Consider the following 19,818-nt stretch of genomic DNA (forward strand, 5'->3'; position numbering starts at 1 on the left):
AACAGCACATTCATTTTGGAAAAAAACATGGTGCTCCAAATTTGCAAGTAATTGACCTGGAAGAAGCAACCAAGTGCAGAAAAAGTTAATACGTAGGTCTCATTTTGAATATTTGACTTAACACTTTGGTCTTTTACAGTCAAATTTTGGACTCCAGATAATTTAGCCAAACTCCACCTGTTTGGAACCATTTCATGTGATATCATGTTATTCATTAAACTAAAGGTTTTTCAGGTGTAGTGATATTTCGATCTGTATGATTATTAAAATAATCAATATTGGCAAATTTAAGTTCTTTTTCATGACATTTGCTTCGCACAGAGTTCGTGACATATTTGTTTCAAACTTTCATGTGATAGTCTTGATCTGGTCAAACTTCAAGATGTAAAAGCAGGGTTCCATAATCAGTTGAGACATTTAGGGTATTCCATTGAACTTAATAGGATACTTTAAGCTTCATATATTTTACAAGGAAAAAGTACCATCTTTATACACATGGACACAACTTTACAAATAGTACCACCTTTATATGCATATAGCTGGGTTGCTGAATTATTGAAAAACTAGGTTGAATTCCGCTCTGATACATCCTGAAATCAGAATTGCTATAGGTATAGAATCATGTAGAGTTTGCAATAAACTGCCTTCTTTTTATTGTTTGATATTTCCAGATAGATGAGAATCAATTTTGCCTAGTTTTGCATATGCAACTTTTTCCAATTCCCTCTACCAATGGGTTTTCTTGATCTCAATTTGCTAAATTTAGAACCAGAATTGGATAAAATAAAATAGCAAAAAACATAAAACGCTAGAACACAAGAGACAACCTGGGAAAACCCACACTCGAGGGAAAAACCCAGCCATGCCAATTGAATAATAATAACAGAGTCCAAGTACACTGCTCACAAACTCTTGAGCTTTCACACAACTAAAGAATTCATCGAACTCCCTTTACAAATAATCAAGGTTGCATGAGTTCTTGTACCCACACCCCTGGTACTCGTACCAACATACCCGAGTACCGGGTACATGTATCCCAAGTACTGGGTACTTGGTGGAGAGCATCATAGCTAAGGACCTTGATTGAGATTTCTGACTTTTTTTTTTTCAGTTTTTTGTTTGTATATCAGCTCGTTGTTTATCAAGCTTAATTCAATACCTAATCAGTTCGAAAATTTGATAGAATATTGATTAACAATAAACTTTATCACTGTTCAAGCATAAGTTTATCATTTCCAATATGTCATCGTCATATGATTTATGATCTTGTTCATGTTTAAAGTTTTCCTTCTCCGTTATTTGTTTATCAAGCTTAATTCAATACCTAATCAGTTTGAAACTTTGATACAATATTGATCAACAATAAACTTTATCACTGTTTAAACCAGAAATTTATCATTTGCAATATGTCATTGTCATATGATTTAAGATTCTTGTTCATGTTTAAAGTCTGCCTTCTATGTTATGCATCTAAACATTTATCATAAATTATTATTACAAACAAATAACAAATCTGAAACTGAAAACAATATATTACATTTGCAAACTTTATCACTGCTCTTGATTTGAAAAATCATTGTCATGACTCATAAATTCAGGTTTTCTATAAATACAAAAGTATAATTAAAAATAAAGTTTGACATACCCAAGTACCCCCGTCCCCTATTATAAAAAATAACTGTACCCATACCCGTACCAGTACCCTAAGTACCCCAAGTACCCCTGTCCCCGTGCAACCTTGCAAATAATGAACTTGCAACTATATACAGAATGAATGTTGCATACAGAAATAATAATGCACACCCTTCACACTATCTCCAACAGCCAGTATAATCATATGTTCTACAAACAATAATATTAATCACCTCTTAGAGAAGAAAGCATTACAAGGGCTTTACTACAAGGGCTTTCACCTCGAATTTCTCCCTCTCAGAGAAAAATGCATACAAGAGCTTTCACCTCAAATTTCTCCCTCTCAGAGAAAAAAGCATTACAAGGGCTAGGGAGAAAAAAATGCATTACAAGGGCTTTCACCTCAAATTTCTCCATCCCAAAGAAAATGCATTAGCACATAATAAGAGTAACTGATGTTGAGACTCCCTCTAATCAAGGGTTGCATTCTCACAAGTTAGATCATCACAATAAATTACATCTGTCTCCAATGTTTGACCAAACAAGGAGCTTTCGAAGCCATATTGCTTCTCAAGCTTGATGGTCCTCTACAAAGTACTTGGCAATCTCCATCTATGACTCAAGCTCCCTCTAAGTCTTCAAGCACTTGCATCAACCTCCTGACCTCCTCGTTCAAGATTGCCAGTAATGCTTACCTTAGAGAAAGGTTTTCAATATACACCTCTGAAACTTCTGCCATGCTAGAGTCCGGGATTGTCCTTCTCAGCTTCATCCTAGATCACCCTATTCTGAATAAGTTTGCAAAGCTACAAATGTCAAATACAAATTGCCTGTGCAATTCAATTCTCTACAACTGAAAAAAATTTACCAGGAACTTTAGCACCTAACCTTGCAACATTGCAACCCTCTTAGCTGACATTTTCACTTCTTCACAGAGCTCCCTCTTGATCCCTACTAGAAGATTGCAAGAAATTCTCCGGAAGTGAACTCTACTCTATAGATATTAGCATAGTTATAAAAAGAAGGCAGTATAACGCCAAAGTCACGATATATCGCAGGTCAGATGGGCAGCTGATTAAAATGCAGTAGATATCGGAGACATGTTTTTCATAATATCACTGCATTTTTTTCCAGAAAATCTCACGAAATATTGCGCTTTTGGCTGTTAAAATTCGGCGAACGGAAACAACAAACATGTTTTAGGTCTCCATCTTTTGATTGAAAAGTCCGATTTTTTTTTTCTCCCGACAACAGTGACTACACAGACCGAAGACTTCTCTGGTCGACGTCATTACTTTATGCAGATTGGGAATCGCACCTGACGCCATTACTTCCTTCAGCATTAAGGGTTTCAAATATTAAAATAGTCTTTAATAGTTTTTTTTCCATTGACATTATAAGTGAGGGAATTTAATTCTTTTATATAAATGTATTTGTGAAAGTCATGTTTAATTCGTTTTTGTTTATGAATGATTTTATAAATTATGGTAAAATTAGAAATTCTTCGTAATTTTTTTTATTATAAAACTCGTGTTTAGTTTTTTTTAAATTATTTAGAAACTCTTATACTAGTATTGCTAAAGAGTTCTATAATAAATTTTACAAAGGCTTTTCTTTTACCAATAGACTAACAATATATATATATTTTTTATTTTTTTGAATTGTCAAACACATAAATTCATATAGTTAGCTCTTATTTGAAATATATTTACATGAATATTCAATATATACATAAAATAAATATCTGTATATAAAATTAAAATATATTAATTATTTAAATTTAAAATGTAAATAATAAGTAGCTAACATTAGGACTGCCAGTATTAATTTGCTAAGTTCCACTTGCTATGTATTTAAGTTAAACAACAATTAACCATATGGTGGATATCTCAAATTATTATATATTCTACAAATTTGGTGTGTGTATGTATGCGCTTTTAAGAATATTTTAAGAAATTTTATATTTTCAAATGTTCGATAAAAGTACCGACTTATTGCCGAATTTTTTGCCAAGTTTTTGCCGATTCCAAGTTTTCCAAAAAATTTGGGCGGACCGAGATATTGCTGATACTGAGTTTCTAAACTATGGATATTAGAAACTGAATGCTCTCAACTCGAACCTTGAATTCTTGGAATGAACTCCCTTTGAATGTCATTTCGTCCTTTTAGAAGAAACCGAGCACTAGACAGTCTGAATAGATTCTTCAAGATAGAGATGTCTCCTAGTAAGTTTACCCATGCAATAGACTCCTACAACAGGGTTCTCAACATTGAATTTGATAGGCCCTACAGATGTAGCACAATACCCTTTATTTACTGAAGTTAATCGGTAGTGCTTCCCAGAATACTCAGATCCCTCATCAAAGATATGAAAGAGTCATTAAAGCTTGACTACCACAAAGTGTGATTGAGTAGTGACTAAATTTGCTTAACAAGAAATGTTCTTTGTTTTGTGGCTGGAAATAGTGTCCAAGCAACATGATTCTCTTACTGAAAAGAAAAAAATAACAGCAGCTAAAATAGGATATGTACAATACCAGAAGAGAACAAATCTGATTTGGAAATCAAAGTTGCAGAATAGCAACCCAATCCTCGTACCAGACAAGTAAGCCTTGGTATAATCTTTCTCTATCACGGTTATATTACTGTTCCAAAATACTAGACTGCAGCCTAGGTCATCTTTCATTGACAGGTTTTTGTGAATAAGAGGGCTTAGCAATTTCCAATCATAGAAACATAAATATATGAGGCGGTTGTAGCATGACTTCTCACAGAAACACTGCTAGCAATGTATTTCACACAAAGGAAATGGCCTCGTAAATAAGAAATGAGGTTGATCCAACTTATGATCTTCCTGTCTCAGTTTTCAGATGCAATTACATTTTCACAGTAATACAAAGTTCAAACTACATGAAACGATGATCATAGGAGACTTCAACCAGCTCGACCTGGAAATCCTATAGTTATTGTATACAAAACAAAATACCAAATTCATATACAATACCAACAAAATAATAATAAATACAACTACTCTAGTGTTTGTAACAAAATCATAGAAGAAAGAGTACATTAATCATTCATATTAATAATAATATTGAATATATCATAAACTAAAAGAGCAACACTAATATTTAACTATTCAGCAATAAAGAGTAAATCTTTTAAAATGCAATAACTCGAATATCGTGCTAATAAAATACTTATCTCAATGATTCTTTAATCTTCCTTACAACCCACCAATTGTACTTTCCTAATATTTGCACCTAAAATAAAAATCCCTTTGAATTGTCACAAGATTCTTTATGGGGTGAAGCAACATCAACATTTGCATCAACAGCTTGATGTTTTGGTCTTGATACACAATCTCTGGCAAAGTGACCATACTTGTCACATATGAAAAACTGAATCCTAGAGAGATCCTTCTTCTTCTTTGGTTCAAGAGCTGACTTTGAATTCCAAACTCTACTCCTATTGGATTTTTCTTCTCTCTTCTCTTCCTTGCCATTTAGATACATGAACAACAAGAACATGATCTTCTTCATGATGAGATTTTTGCCCATTTCCTCTATCTTCTAATATGAATTCCTCTTGAATGCAATCAGCTCTTAGATGAGCAAACTTGGGTTGTACATCTCTTCCACTAATGCATTGAATAAAAGGTTCCCAAGAATGAGAGAGACAATTCATGGACAACATCTTTATCTTCAATTGAATCTCCAATAGTATTAAGTTGATCTTTCAATTCTGTAATCTTCATAAAGGAGACAATTGATTCTTCTCTACCATTTTAATTGTTATACGAAGGAGTTGATGTCTCACGGCCAAAGCTCTGCTAATATTGTTGAATACGTACAAGCTTTGAAGACTCTTAAATATTTCTTTAGCTGAATTCAACTTGGATATAACAAACACAAGATGATCCTTTACAGAATCAATCAGTATCTTCCTTGCCACAATATTACTCTTCCTCCATTGAGCTTTCTCAGTATCATCAGTTGGCTCAGCCACATCAAACTTCACATAGTTTAGAAGATCATTTTCTTCTGGAGAAATGAGGACTCTGAATTTCCATGACGTGAAATAGGGTGCACCATCCAACCTATTTTCAACTTTGAGTTCGTTCACCATTATTGAAACCTGAAAGAATCAATCTAGAAGAAAAGAAAAGAATATATTGAAGATTGAATACTTCTGGTTCTGGATCTTTAGAACGAGAATTGCACAAAATTAAAAAGCAGAAAACATAAAACACTAGAACACCAAAGATGCCTTGGAAAAGCCCTCCTACTCGAGGGAAAAAACCCAGCCACACCAAAACTTCTCCTTTATCGAATAATAATATCAGAGGCTAGGTAAAACACTCGAAAACTCTTAAGCTTTTCACACAACTAAAGAATTCATAGAACTCCCTTTACAAATAATGAACTTGCAACTATATACAGAATGAATGTCGTATACAGCAATAATATTACGCCCTTCACACTATCTCTGATTCAAAGAAATACACATTAAAGTGGAACATCTCTCAAGGGCTTCCACCTCATATTTCTCTGTCTCAGAAAAATATGTATTTTAGAACATAATAGTCATTGATGCTGAGACTTCCTCTTAGCAAAGATTCTCGCTCAGCAAGGACAACCTTATCCACAACACCAAGCTTCTCTTAAATGTGTAAATTTCACAATGAATCATAGTTGTCTCCAATGTTTGACCAAACAATCTTACTAGGAGCTTTCGAAGTTGCGCTACTTCTCGAGCTGCTACACATGCTGCAATGCATTCAGCTTCTGTAGTTCCTTGAGCCACAAAGATTTGCTTCCTACTATTCTAGAAAATCGTGACAGACCCCAAATTACAGCAACATCTAGATGTTATTTCCCTATCAGTTACATTCCTAGCTATACAAAAAACACCAACAATTTAAACTCTTGCTCAAGTTTAGAAGTCCAAGGATCTTCAAACTTATAAGTGAATAAGAAATTATCTGCATGTAGAATAGCAAAGAAAGGTATATTCCTATCCATAGACTTAGACGCGCACAGTAAACTGTCCAATCCAGGTTAGTCCAAGTGACAAATCCTAAGCCTTGAATCTCCCTGAGCTGAGCCACCAGGAAGGACCAATGACATCTTCAAATTGGCCAACCAGAGCATCTCCTAGAGCTTTGATCATTGCTAGAACTTGGTGTATTCTAAGACTTTGTATTGGAGCTAGATAGAGAAAAGATTATGCATGTGCACCTGATTCTCACCATTGCTAGAGTCTAGGACCCATTTTCTCTTCGATTATCAAAACCCAAGTCTCTAACTCCCTCCCTAGTACTGTTATTGAAAATTATAAGAGATCCACTAGAAAACCTCCCTATTGAAAATCCACTACCAGGAAGCCTCCATATGATTAACCTAATCTCCCCTATCCCAACTGAGGAAGGTGAAGACCTTTAAATCCGATCCTTTGAGAGCATCACATGGCGGTAGACAGGAGGGGAATTTATTGAGAATGTCATGGAAGAATACAATCAGAGTGATAGATATACTTACATGGCATTCCAAGGGCTCGTTCACCAATTTCGAAGGCATCCTTGTATAGGCATAAAGGAAAGCTTTCCACTTCCAAGCCTTCTACTACCCTCCAAATGTCCCAACAAATTTGAAATATAGGCCACGAACGATGGGCATATAAAGTTGCCACCTACATTCTCTTTCGCTCTTTCCATTTCCTCCACAAATCCCCTATTGCAATTGGCAAACCGTTTCCTGTTCGCCATCCAAATGAATAATGGAATGACACTAGTGGTATCAATATGCAAAAAACCTGCAAAACTTGACAATTTCTCTTATACCTTTTCCACCCTTAGTATAGGGAACAAAGTGACCATAGCCATGGCATAGATAATCTAAGCAACCAACTAGCTAATGAAGAACAATATTGTTGAGTGAATTATGATGCCATCTATTAGGGTCCATTCCCTTCACTTTATCTGCCTTTTCCTAGCACACTTGTTTTACATGGTACAGAAAGGCCCTCAACTTGTACTCAAATTCTTCTACACCCTCTTCATTTTTAGTTATTATGTGATGGCTTGTAATAACAACAACGCTACTTTCTTTTTCTTGAGGGTTTTTGTGGTCATTGAGGTTATCGGGATTCAAACACCTAATCAAATTTGTGTGCAGAGGAAGGAGGGACTAACATAATGTGCCTCACTATGGCCATATCCATTTTCAATAGCAGTAGGCTTCCTTGACACAACATCATCATTAATAAATTCATGTTAAGTTGTTAAGCTTTGACTTCCACTACTATATGTAATGGGATTCAAATCTTGCTCCATCTTGCTTCTGTTACTCCTTTGCCCCTCAGCTATAAGCCTTTAGAGCCCCGGCATTCCATTACTTGCTGAATCACAAATTTAAACACAGGAAAACTCAGATTCAAATCCAATCCCATTTCATTTCTATCTAGCTTTCACTTAAACCCGCTCTGATAACATATTAAAGATGTAATATCAAAAATGAAAGTAAACAACAAAACAAAATAACACACACTAAGACAAAGAATTATTCTAGGAAAAGCCTCTAACTTGAGGGAGAAAAACCCAACCACAAATATATCGTGCGTGTGTGTCTGTGTGAATTCCTTCTTGAGTTATATAAACTTGTATATTTGTGTGAATTCCTTCTTGGAGTATATAAACTTGTCTTGAACCTTCATTGTCTTAACTCTTCAATTTATTGGCCCTTCAAAGCCACAACCCTTCATTGTCTTTAATAAAAATAGATTATTTATATATTTCAAAATTAGGCAAGAAAGAAAGCTCCCGATGCTATAGCATCAACATAAGAGAAGATAAATTAATTTTATTAATGTTCAACAAAAGATCAACAAAAGGGTAAGGGACTACAGAAAACCAGCGAAGGGAAAGCCAGCAACAAGACCATCAAATGGTGTTCGGGAAAAGTAAACAAAACAACAAAAGCAAGAGCCCACAAACCAAAATGTGGCCAGACCACCCTACTAGCTGCTCTAAGCAACCAAGAAAATATCCAGAATAGATGGATAGGCCTTAGGGCAAGAAGAGACCCTAAGTCGTCGCTCAAAAACTTTGGATGAAAGAGAGGAAGGTCATAGTTGCGTGGAGGATCTATGAAACACACAACCTTGAGGGGCCCAGAAGGGGGGTCGTGAGGCCGCTCTATCGTGAAGAATGAGGTGATGAGCTAATATGAGTGCGGTCTTGTGGGGAAGCATTGTTGCAAAGTCTAGTCCCAGAGCCTCAAGGCCTCCTAAAGATAAAGAGCAAGGCACTTTTGATCTACATATCTAAAGGGGGAAGAAATTGGGTCTCCTTGAATTACTAGCAGAACCTCCCTCTAATCTCATAGTATAAGGGGCAATAGAAAATGAAGTAAGCCTCAATCTCAACCATCCTCGTGTTAGAAGGCTAGCAAATCCTATCATCCTCTATAAATGATGGTCAGTCTAAATGCAAAGTTTATGTGAACCCACTCTAAAGGAGCCAAGAGATACAAAGCGCATTCAACCAGCAGTGGCATAACTTGGAGGGATGAACAATGACCCCACCCTGAATAACCATGTAGTGCTCAGCATAGAAAGCCATTCTCAAGCTCAACCCCTCATGGGGTTAACCCAAGTAGTGAGGATGTACTATCTATAATACCCATCCAAATGTGCCTATTCAACTTCTATCAAGGTGGAAAATGAGAAGGGCATCCAATAAGTACTGGAAAGGTGGAAAGCAATCTATGTCAATCCTGACAGACCCCAGGAGAGTCGAAGCTTAAGCGAACCAATAACATCCCGCCCTGTGGGATCCAAGTGTGCAATAGCCTCAGAAGAGCAGTAAGTAAGGTAGGAGTATTTGTGGCACCATTCAAAGGAATCGTGAAGAACCGCAAGCGATGTAAGAACCAAGCAAAATTGAAGATGGTGTGAAGCTTGAAACGATGGGCCCCTAACTTAGCCAAGACAATACTATGTGGAGGAGTCTACCAACACTAGATAATGCGTCGAAGAAAATGGGTTTGAACCCTCTCAACCAAGACCCAATAAGGAGAATCCCCAACCCACAAAACCATAGAGCACAGTCGGTCTAATCAAAGTGCCCATAAGAGTCAACTTGAATGTTGTGTTCTAATAGTGATGCCTGAAACACTGCCTCTCAACAAGGGCCAAGGAACCATACCCTTTATTGGTGCGAGGTTGAAGTGTTGGTCTCATGTTGAAATGAGGGGCAAAGAACATGACCCCCAGGTATGTGCAGGAAGATGAGATCTCAATCTTTGTGCCCTAGAAAAAGAAGTGTAAAGTCTTGAGACAGTTAAACTATCACCTTGGTCTTACTCAGGTTGATCATCAATTGTCGTGAGTTGTAAAAAGAGGAGAGGCCATCAAGAAATCTCTGCAACCCATGAGGGAGGAGGCTAGGGCCACACCGTCCACAAAATATAAGATATAGATCAAGAGCTAATGTAAGGAGCAACCATTGCCCGGAAGAGAGTGGGCCTAAAGATAATCCTCCAACTCATCAATGTATTCTCCAAACAATGTGGGAGATAGAGGGAAGCCCTGCTTTACCCCAATGGTGCTCCAAATAAAATCGAACAACCCATAGGGAGGTCCTAATGCATTCAACCATCGTCTCATAAAGTCTCATTATCGCAATCAAAAGAGTCTCAAAAGTCCCAATGTCACAGAGCCTCTGAAAAGAAGTTGTCCTCGAAACTAAATCAAACAATACAATCATAATTCATACACTTGGACTAATGTTTATTGGAGGGGCAAATACAAGGTTTTAAACTTTTATAGAAAAGTAACTTGTGAAATATGCATTTTAACCCACATTAAACTTGTCCTAGATCATTTTAACTCACATTTAAACCTCCACCAACATATTTAAAACTTTAAACCCATGTTGCCATGTTTCAATCCCACATAATAATTTTTCACCTCAAAATTGTGTGGAACATGATGAGTTTCCGTCTTCTATCCAGTAATTTTTCTTTTGCAACTCATCTATAGAGGCTTGCGTGTTAACAAGAGAATACTCACTCAATTGAAAAATCCACAAGTACTTTGCAACTCTGCAAGTACCCACCTGGTTTTCTATCCATGGAAATCGGAGAGAGTTCATCAATAAAACATAATGCACAGGCCTTTAGTGTTGTAAGACTCATTTCTTTATGGTAGAATGCTTGAATTTCATAATCTTTAAGCATGAATCCATATGGCATATACAATATAATATTGCCTCAAAGTATCTCTAATTCTTCCATCATTAACTTCTAATAGAGTTCTTAGCAACATATCAACCTAGATGAGCATCTATTGGCCATGCTCCCTCAAATTCTAGCAAAAAGAGTACAACAACATATAATAACCAATGTAGCAATCTATCCAACATGCATGTATCATTTCAGATAAATTCATTCTAAATAGGAATATGTTCCAACCACCTCATATAACAAAAGTGAGGAATTCCATTATATGTTTGATGACACAATTTATATCAGTGTTAGTAATCAAACAAACTATGTCATAGTTCACTCCTAGAAAATAGTCACCCAATACAAATTCTAGGTTACCAATCAAGCCTAGCATGTTAACTTATATAGCTTATAAGATATGTGAACATATTCATCATATTCAAACATCAGTTTTATGAAATGGTACACATAAAGAGAGGCGGGAATCAAAATTGCATTGCCCTCACCAGAAAAATACTCTATACCCAGACCATTGCAAAACCAAATCTCATACATTAATACATAAATATGTAAAATTATTGGAAACAATTAATATTAGAACTGCATGGATTGCATACTTATCAGGGGAGAGCATTTTCTTCTCTTTGTTAAATTCTTGCATCCAGTCATCATCTTCATCATCTAAATCATATTCAATGATGTCTGAATTTTCTGCCCTGTCTGCAAATTAGAATAATTTAGAATCATTTCTTAAAAAGCCAGTCATCAAATAAAATGTAATTTGAACTGTGGAATAACGGAAAAAATGTGGAACCTACTTCCCCCTCCACGCAAATAAGTTGTAGGCTGCAGAAATGTTCGTTCATAATCTCTTTCATATGAATCCACAACAACAAACTGTGGCGTAGGTATCTCATCAGAATTTTTCCTGACAGGAATTGCCTGCACCTGTACAATTCAATTCAAAATGTTATACTAGACTCGCAAACTTCTTCTAACAATATGTAAGAAAACCCAAAAAGGACAGGTACTATTTAGTAACATCTTTTAATGACAAATCAACAGAAATCAGTTATATTCTATGCATAATAAACTAAAACAGAAAAAAAATCAGAGGCAATGCATCATCCTTGAATAACATGTTTGTTAACCGTAACTTGAAGCAAGGGGTTTCAATAAAATTGTGAAAATATTGTCAAAAGCAGTACTGCTGAAGATTAATAGCTATACTCACTTTCATTCTGTGTACCCCAGATCTTAAACTATTTTGTATCTTCATGAATTGGGTTGCAAAAAGAATTCAGAAGGAAGAAAAAAAATTAAAATTAAATATTAGTGTTCTATGGCAACTGAAACAATGAGAAAGGGCGGAAAAAGAGTGAATAGCCACAACATATACTGATAGGAATTTATAGAAAGATATTTCTGGATTTAATTGTGTAAAAAATATGGAAACAATGTTTCAGATGACAAAGCATTATCGATCATCAGTATCTTTATATTAAACCTTCTATTGTATTTCTTTGTTTTCTTTGGAGAGAAGGAAATCCACAAGTCTTGATGATTACTCTATTCTATTTTATTCACAACAATATAGAATTTAAATGACACAATGCAACACACAACCAATGATTATCTAGTTTTCCACAATTTTGTTGAGTTGGTGAGTTAATGTGTCATTGTTTGCGTGCACAGAATGCAGGGGAGAGGTTATTAGGAACTGAGGTAAAAAGATTTAGTTTTCTGCAACTTTTTGTACTTTGAAACAGACAGCCCAGCACAAATTTGGACAAAAACCCTTAGATTAGAAAATCTGGATGTGTCGCTCAGCAAATATTTCTACACTTCTTGTTATCTTGAGGCAGACACCCAACAGAAGTTTGGACAGAACCCCTTGGACTATAAAATCTGGGATATCCCTCAGCAGTTTGAACATCCCCAGGATATGCCCTGATCATCTCATGAAGATTCATAGATAGAGGCAAACGTTTCCCAGCCCTCACTGGGTAGTTCCCAGTATTTCAGATATTAAGGGATACATTTCCCATGTGTAACCTGTATAGAAGTGTGAACACCATGACAAACAGATCCTAGCAGAGCAATTTAAAGTTAAGTCAAAGTTTAATATAGCCTTCATGAGAACCTAATAGAACAGAACATCATTGTAAAGAAAGATGCAATTCATGCATTCGTGCAACTGGAAGGGATATATGAAGCAAATTCAGCTATGAATAACAATTTCAAAAAGCACTTACCACATCATTTTCATTCTCCAATGTAAGGCGGACAAGTTGAGAAGCCCGAGTTCCCGCACTCTCATCATCTTCAAGGTCCTTGACTGATTTTAATATAGGAAGTTTCCTATAAATGTCAACTGGACGAGGCCTAATTGATGCCCTACTCATGTCCGCTCATTTCCCAATACCCAATCCTCGCCAAGATGATTTCCACTTCAACAGTACACCATGTATTAAATTAGGCTCCTAACTTGTTAATCACACAAAATTTATTCACACATTTATACCAATTGTCCAACCATGGAAAGAACAAGCCGATATTTGATAAAAGAGCCTGCAAGATAAAAATAATAATGTTAAGCACAATTACTCTTACAGGTAGCATTATCAATTGAACTTTTATTGTGTAAAATTTTTAGATAGCTATCTTGTCATACAGATAATGCCAAAACAAAAACCAAGCCTCTCCCTAGTCAATATGCTCTGCCAATATAATACGTATGAGAAAGCAAATTCATTGAGTAAATACTTGTAGCTGAAAATTGCAGCAGCACTGCATCAAACCCTCTTTCTCTCTATTCCCAAAGAATGCTAAATGCTTAAAAACTAAAGTCCACCACTCTGTCAATAAAGGATGCATTAATAAACAGCTCAATATGACATCTTTCATTCACCCTCGGGATCTGCAATCAATCAAATATAATTTATGATATTAACATCCAATGTCAACACAGGATAGCCTTGAGAGATTTCAGGGAGCACTGGATTCCAGAAAGAATGCTCAGACTTGAGATAGAGGATGGCTTTGAAAGTTCTCAGTAAAGACTGGAATCCAAAAAGATTCTTATTCAATGACACCAAAGGATGAACAAAATATTTTCAATAGTTACTGGATTCCAGCAATTTTAATTTCTTACATTCAACATGGATATTAGATATCTTTTTAAGATTTTTCTAAGCACTAGATTCCAAGAATTTGAGAATCCGCTAACACCGGAAGACAATAATGAAACTTCAAGAAAATGCATCCCACCAATTTTAACATTCAACATCAACATAAAATGACTATAGAAACTTTCAGCAAACAATGGATTCCAAGAATATTAACACAGAGCAACCAAAAGTAAACACTGCAATACAGCGGATTTAAGTTCTAACTTTCATCATCGAAAAAAGATAGCTTTGGAATTTTCAGAAAACACTGCATTCAAACATTTTGAGCAACCAGTGTCAACACAAGATGGACTCGGAAGCTTTTAGGAAACATTGTATACAAAGTCAAACACTTTAGCATTCAACACTAAATCAAGATGGCCTCTGAAGTTTTGGGTACACATGCATTCTAGTAACTTTAATATCTAACATGGAAGATATGTAGTACTCAGAGTTTCCAGTCCCCACTAAATTCAAACAGTTTAAAGTTTTAACAATCAAATTAACATAATGTGATCTTAGAAGATTCTATTGCACATTGGATTCCAACAACTTTAATATTTAACACTGACACAAGATGGCAATGGAAGCATTCAGTGGCCACTTAATTCCAATAGTTTTAGCATTCAACATCAACAACAGACAGGTCATGGCCTTAAAACCATTCCATAAGACAATGGACTATAGTTATTCTAACTTCAAAGTCAACACAAAACAATGTTTATATTTTAACAAGCATTGGATCACAGCATAAAAACTCAAACCTAAAACTATAGATAGCATCTAATCTACTTGAGGTACAAACTACTCAAATTGTTTGAAAATTCTAAATTAAAGTTGTCCAGTAGCACAAACAATTTCCTACCCGAAAAGGCCATAAAAAGATTTGCATTCTACGATGAACTTACACAAAGGTGACTAAAATAGCTTCCATTACATAGACTACTCACGTGCAATTTGCAGCTTCAGAAAACAGCAACAGCATTGCATTCTACTTCATACCTACATGTAAAGGAACTAAAATTGCACCTCACGTACTTCAGAGCAGGATCTAAACTGGACGTTCACAAATTCCAGCATTGGAAATTTTTTGTAAGTTGGAAACATACAATATTATATTTTAGCTAACCTCAGGTTGACAACATTCACAAACTCTGGAAAACTGAATAAAAACGATACTAAAATAATACAATATATAAACACTCTCACGCCCTGGCTTACTAACACACGGAAAACTCTGTCATTTAACAATAAAAAAATTTAAACGACATTATCATTTTTCTCGTATAAAAAATGATTATTTCTAGGGCTTCCTTAACTTTGCAAAATCTCCCAACAACAACGTTAGAATACGGATTGTTAAACTCGCAATAGCAAGCTTACTTAATATATCAAAGCTTACGCGTAGAATCAAAACAATTTTTAAAACTCTTTAAATAAATGAAAATATAGGACTAGGGCTTCCATAGACATAAACAAGCACGAGAAGAAAATCACAATTAAAACGTTCAAACACGAATTCTGAAATTTACGAGAGCACTCGTAGTTAGCATACAGAAGCTTAAATCACATAAACTACTCATTTTTTCCTTGAATTGAAAAAAAAAATTAGGGCTTCCAAAGCACGAGAAAATTTCACAGCTACGACATTGCGAATCATACAAATTGCGAAAGCACTTACAACGTATGTTTTACATGCTGAAAGCGCGGAAGCAACCAAATTTGAAAATTTGAAAATATATCTCCGAAAAATTCAAATACCTCTAAAACAATACGTCGTCATGGTTGCAGCGGCCTCGGAAAGGCACCAAAAGCTCGAATTAAAGCTCCATGTAAGTAAAGAAAGGTGAAAGCCTTTGAAATTAGTGTTTTACAACGAATACTCCGCCAAATTTAATCGTTCGCGGCTCAAAACGAACAGAAAAAATTGTCGCGCGAGTTTGAGTAGACAAACTAGTGAAGAAAGGAGAGAAAGCTGAGAAGGAATGGACAAGGGTGGCGAAGAACGAGGGTTTTGTATGAGCAAAACCCTCAAATTCCTCCAAATGCTGTAACCCGTGCAGACCTCGATGCCACCATTGTCATCAGAAGCTACGGATTTGTATTATACGGTGCCGTAAGTACACGAATACAGAGGATTGGCTTCTGTTTTTGCCAATGAAGAGAGTGTATATACGGTCGATGATGTACGGTGTAGAAATATACGATTTTGTATTGTTTTCAACGGGAGCCGATGTGTGTTATGAATTATAAAAAAAATTTGAAGAATGGAAACTTAAGGTGGTGTGAGGGGATTATTTAGGACTTTTTATAATTAGAGATATTTGTTTGTTTAATAATTTTGAATGAAAGAAAGGATGGGAGCTTGGCTTTCTAAAAGGAGGGGAAGAAGGTCATCAATTTTGAAAAATGATTTGTTTATAAATGTATTTATGTTTATATTTATTATTTAGTGAGATATGTGTTTTTAGATTATCATGTTAAATAAGTTTATATGATTATAAATATTTTAAATAACAATAATATTTTATAATTTATAAAGAGAACAAAAAAAGTAAAATTAAATTTTTGAAAAATATAATAAGAATAAGAATTATAGAATAAATAGTGGTATTTCTTCCTTTTTTTTATAGAGAAATTTGAATCTATGAATATGTATATATGTAATGATTGAATTCATATTTATGGAGCCAAACTTTATGCGTAAAAGTGATCTCTTAATTTTTAGAAACTCATAAATGAATGAAATTGTGGACTCCCCACTTAAAATTTCTAAAAGATTTTTTTGGACCTAGGAGAATGCTACAACATCACTAGCACATTAGTAATAGTTCTATGTGGAGTTGGAAAGGATTTGATTTAATATTATGAAACATTTGAATTTTATCATTTTAAAATTTTGATTGTTCTTAGTGAATTGAATTTAGAAAATGATATTAGAATTACTATTATGGTAGTGATTTGTTATAAACTATACTTTCAACCATGTTCAATATTTGGTTATCTTTGACTAATTGCTCGTAATTGTATTTCTAATCATTTATAAATTAATTAATAAAATTTTGTTTTATTTTATATCAGTAAAAAAAAAAAATTATTAGTAGGTATATGGTATTAACATTACCCATATAGAATGGAAGTTCATCATTTTTCTAAAAATAGTCCCAAAGTCCTACGAAATCCAACCACTCGAGTGTAGACAATAGCAAACCAGATACATCCATTTGGTTGGTGAACATAAACAAAAAAATTGACAATACAATACTTGTCACCCAACTCCAAATCAGCATCATACAAAAAATAACATATATGCGACCTATAAACAGACGCACTTCATGGCCATGACTAGTACCAACACTTGCTTGACAAAAAATAGAAATTTGGGTGAGGCAAAGTGTGTTGGAGGGTGATAAACCACCCCTAAAACCAATACCACTGCAACCGATCACTTCACCATCTAAACCCCTTCCTACATGGAGCCCATTATGAGAAGGGTTGTAAATAGAGCAACAATCGACATAACCAATGTCATTTTCATCTTGAACAATACTATCACTAGCAAACCCACCACAACCATGGTATCAACCTTTGCGTTCAACACAAGAACCCCACAACCTTTTCCATGAGTACCTCTTACATGACTATGGTTACAAGTGGAACTAGCACATCTACAACCCCAGTTTCATGCATTATGTCTCCTAACCTTCCTATGTATCTTCATGGCCTTGCAAGTCTCAATCATCTTCAATTGAAATAGGTAAGGGTACATTTGCTTTCTAGGAGCCCCACCTACCAACTCATATCAACTAAAAAATTTACAAAGATCTACTAACAATTCCTTTGGTATCAATATTTAACAATTATTTACTACAACACACAAAGTCAAAATCAAAATCAATCAATCAATCAACAAACACTCTTTAGTAACAAATCATATGTTAAAAAAATGGCCTCTCAACTTTACAATCATTTAAGGCTACTATTAATAGTAAGTTTACATTTGAGCACAAATTCATTTGAATTTTTTATCTAAAGGATTGTCTAAACGAAAACACTGGCAAATTTTCATTGCAAGATCATGAGTAGATCTTACTATATGAAAGTTTTCATTTTTGAAAGTCTCAAAGTCCATTTTGAAAGTCTTTTAAGAATTCTTCGGCCCAAAAAAAGTTGTAACCAATGTAGTAGGTTGCAACTTGATATAGCACTTCATAGACTTTCTCACAATTGAACAATATCATTTAGACTCTTGGAAAAAAAATTATGGCATTTGAAAGGTAGGTCTCTCAAATCGAAGATGCAAAATGTTTGGACACATAAATGAGTTGTAAGGGGGAAATCATACATGTTGGTGTGCGCTCTAGCACAATCATAGGGCATCTTGGATTGGGCATAAGTTGGGCACAATTTTTAGATAGTTTTAGCTCATGGCTTTGTGACATACTGATGATTTCATGTGCTGTATCTCTTACATATTATAAGAATGAAATGGAGGTTGAATGTAAGATTCTTATAGTTGTTTAAGTACCTCTAAATGTTTGGATGTTGATACTCATGTGAGAATCATGCTTTGCAAGTATATTGTAACATCGTTAATTTTATAATAATATGTTGGGTAGCTTTTAGAGTGAGGTTTTTTCCATAAGGGATTTTCTCAATGCAAGTCATTATGTTATTTTATGATTGGTATTTATATTTATTATTGTTTAAATTTTGCAATTGTTATAAAGATCTTAAAAAATTGCATTACCCCTCTCAAGAATACAATAAGAAATTGTTTTGTTATCTTTTCCTTCACACAATTTGGTCATCAATATTTAACAAATGCTTGCTATAAGTAACAAACTCGATCTCAAACTTGCTAGTTATACTTGTATTTGGTAAAAATCAAACTTGGAGCCAATGTCAACCTTACAATTTTAATATTCATTGGTTGAGTAAAAAAAAATATACATATGGCTTACAATAATTTGATATCTCAAATTATAATCTAGTTTATCCTCAAATAGATATGTTATGATTTATTTATTGACTAGTAACCAAATCCTATTATTGTAATACTACAAAAGCTACTCATCAAATCTCAAACACTTATTTATTTTAAGTTTAAATAGGAGAAAGGGTGGAGGTTTGGTTTTATCAAGTGGGTCCAAAGAAACTAGTATTTTTTGAAATTTTACTTGTGAATAATATTGGCTAGTAAAATATATACACAATAAGTTTATATTTACCATTTTGATTTGATTTAAATACAATTTATTATCTGGTCAATATGTATTTTAATTTTATTATTTTACTCATTTTATCAAATAGACATGTAATAATTTGTAATGATTTTTTTGTGTGTTGAATACAATTCGGTAAATGATACATATATTGAGTTTCTCAAGCCCATATGAGACCATGTAGGATTAGCTATTCATGTTATAGTTGTCTAATGCAGGAACATCTTGGGTTCTTTGGCAATCTTGCATCAACCAAAAATATTTCTAGTTTATTATTCATGTTTGTTGTTTGTGAAATAGCCCTTGCTGTTTATATTACTTATTTCCGCACAATTGGTTACCTAATGTGGACTTGTTGTGGATCATTGTCCTATGTTCACGGAACTATGTTTGATCTTGGTGAAGAGTTATTCTTTCTCTTTGCTTGTAGTGTGCTCATTTCCTGACATGTCAAGTAACGTGTGGTTATTTGCTTTTGTGAGGTTTTTTGTGATTTCAAGGTTTTCTAGGGTCTTGGGGATTCCTCCTTGGATCGGGTGTGGACCTATATTTGATCTCACATAT

General features: G+C 34.6%; 1 protein-coding gene and 1 pseudogene across 2 annotated transcripts in view; both read right to left on the bottom strand.

Annotated features, from left to right (window-relative positions):
* The window catches only part of LOC149580702 (uncharacterized), a 55,055-nt gene extending 38,744 nt beyond the window's left edge, over positions 1 to 16,311 (bottom strand). Inside the window, exons 1-5 of one of the 2 annotated variants that reach the window (XM_089792941.1) lie at positions 15,791 to 16,311; positions 13,626 to 13,779; positions 13,115 to 13,430; positions 11,678 to 11,807; positions 11,477 to 11,579 (exon numbers count right to left, since the gene is read on the bottom strand). In XM_089792941.1, coding sequence (XP_089649067.1) covers positions 11,477 to 11,579; positions 11,678 to 11,807; positions 13,115 to 13,264 — 383 coding nt within the window. In that variant the 5' untranslated portion in view covers positions 13,265 to 13,430; positions 13,626 to 13,779; positions 15,791 to 16,311. The remainder of the gene's footprint in view (positions 1 to 11,476; positions 11,580 to 11,677; positions 11,808 to 13,114; positions 13,431 to 13,625; positions 13,780 to 15,790) is intronic. The other variant, XM_089792935.1, reaches the window with a different exon arrangement.
* Positions 6,712 to 7,399, bottom strand: LOC149580703 (uncharacterized; annotated as a pseudogene).
* Positions 16,312 to 19,818: the final 3,507 nt, after the last annotated feature.

The sequence above is a fragment of the Cupressus sempervirens genome, chromosome 1 (assembly GCF_028749045.1).
Source record: "Cupressus sempervirens isolate cs-2001-9-10 chromosome 1, ASM2874904v1, whole genome shotgun sequence".
Lineage (NCBI taxonomy): Eukaryota > Viridiplantae > Streptophyta > Pinopsida > Cupressales > Cupressaceae > Cupressus > Cupressus sempervirens.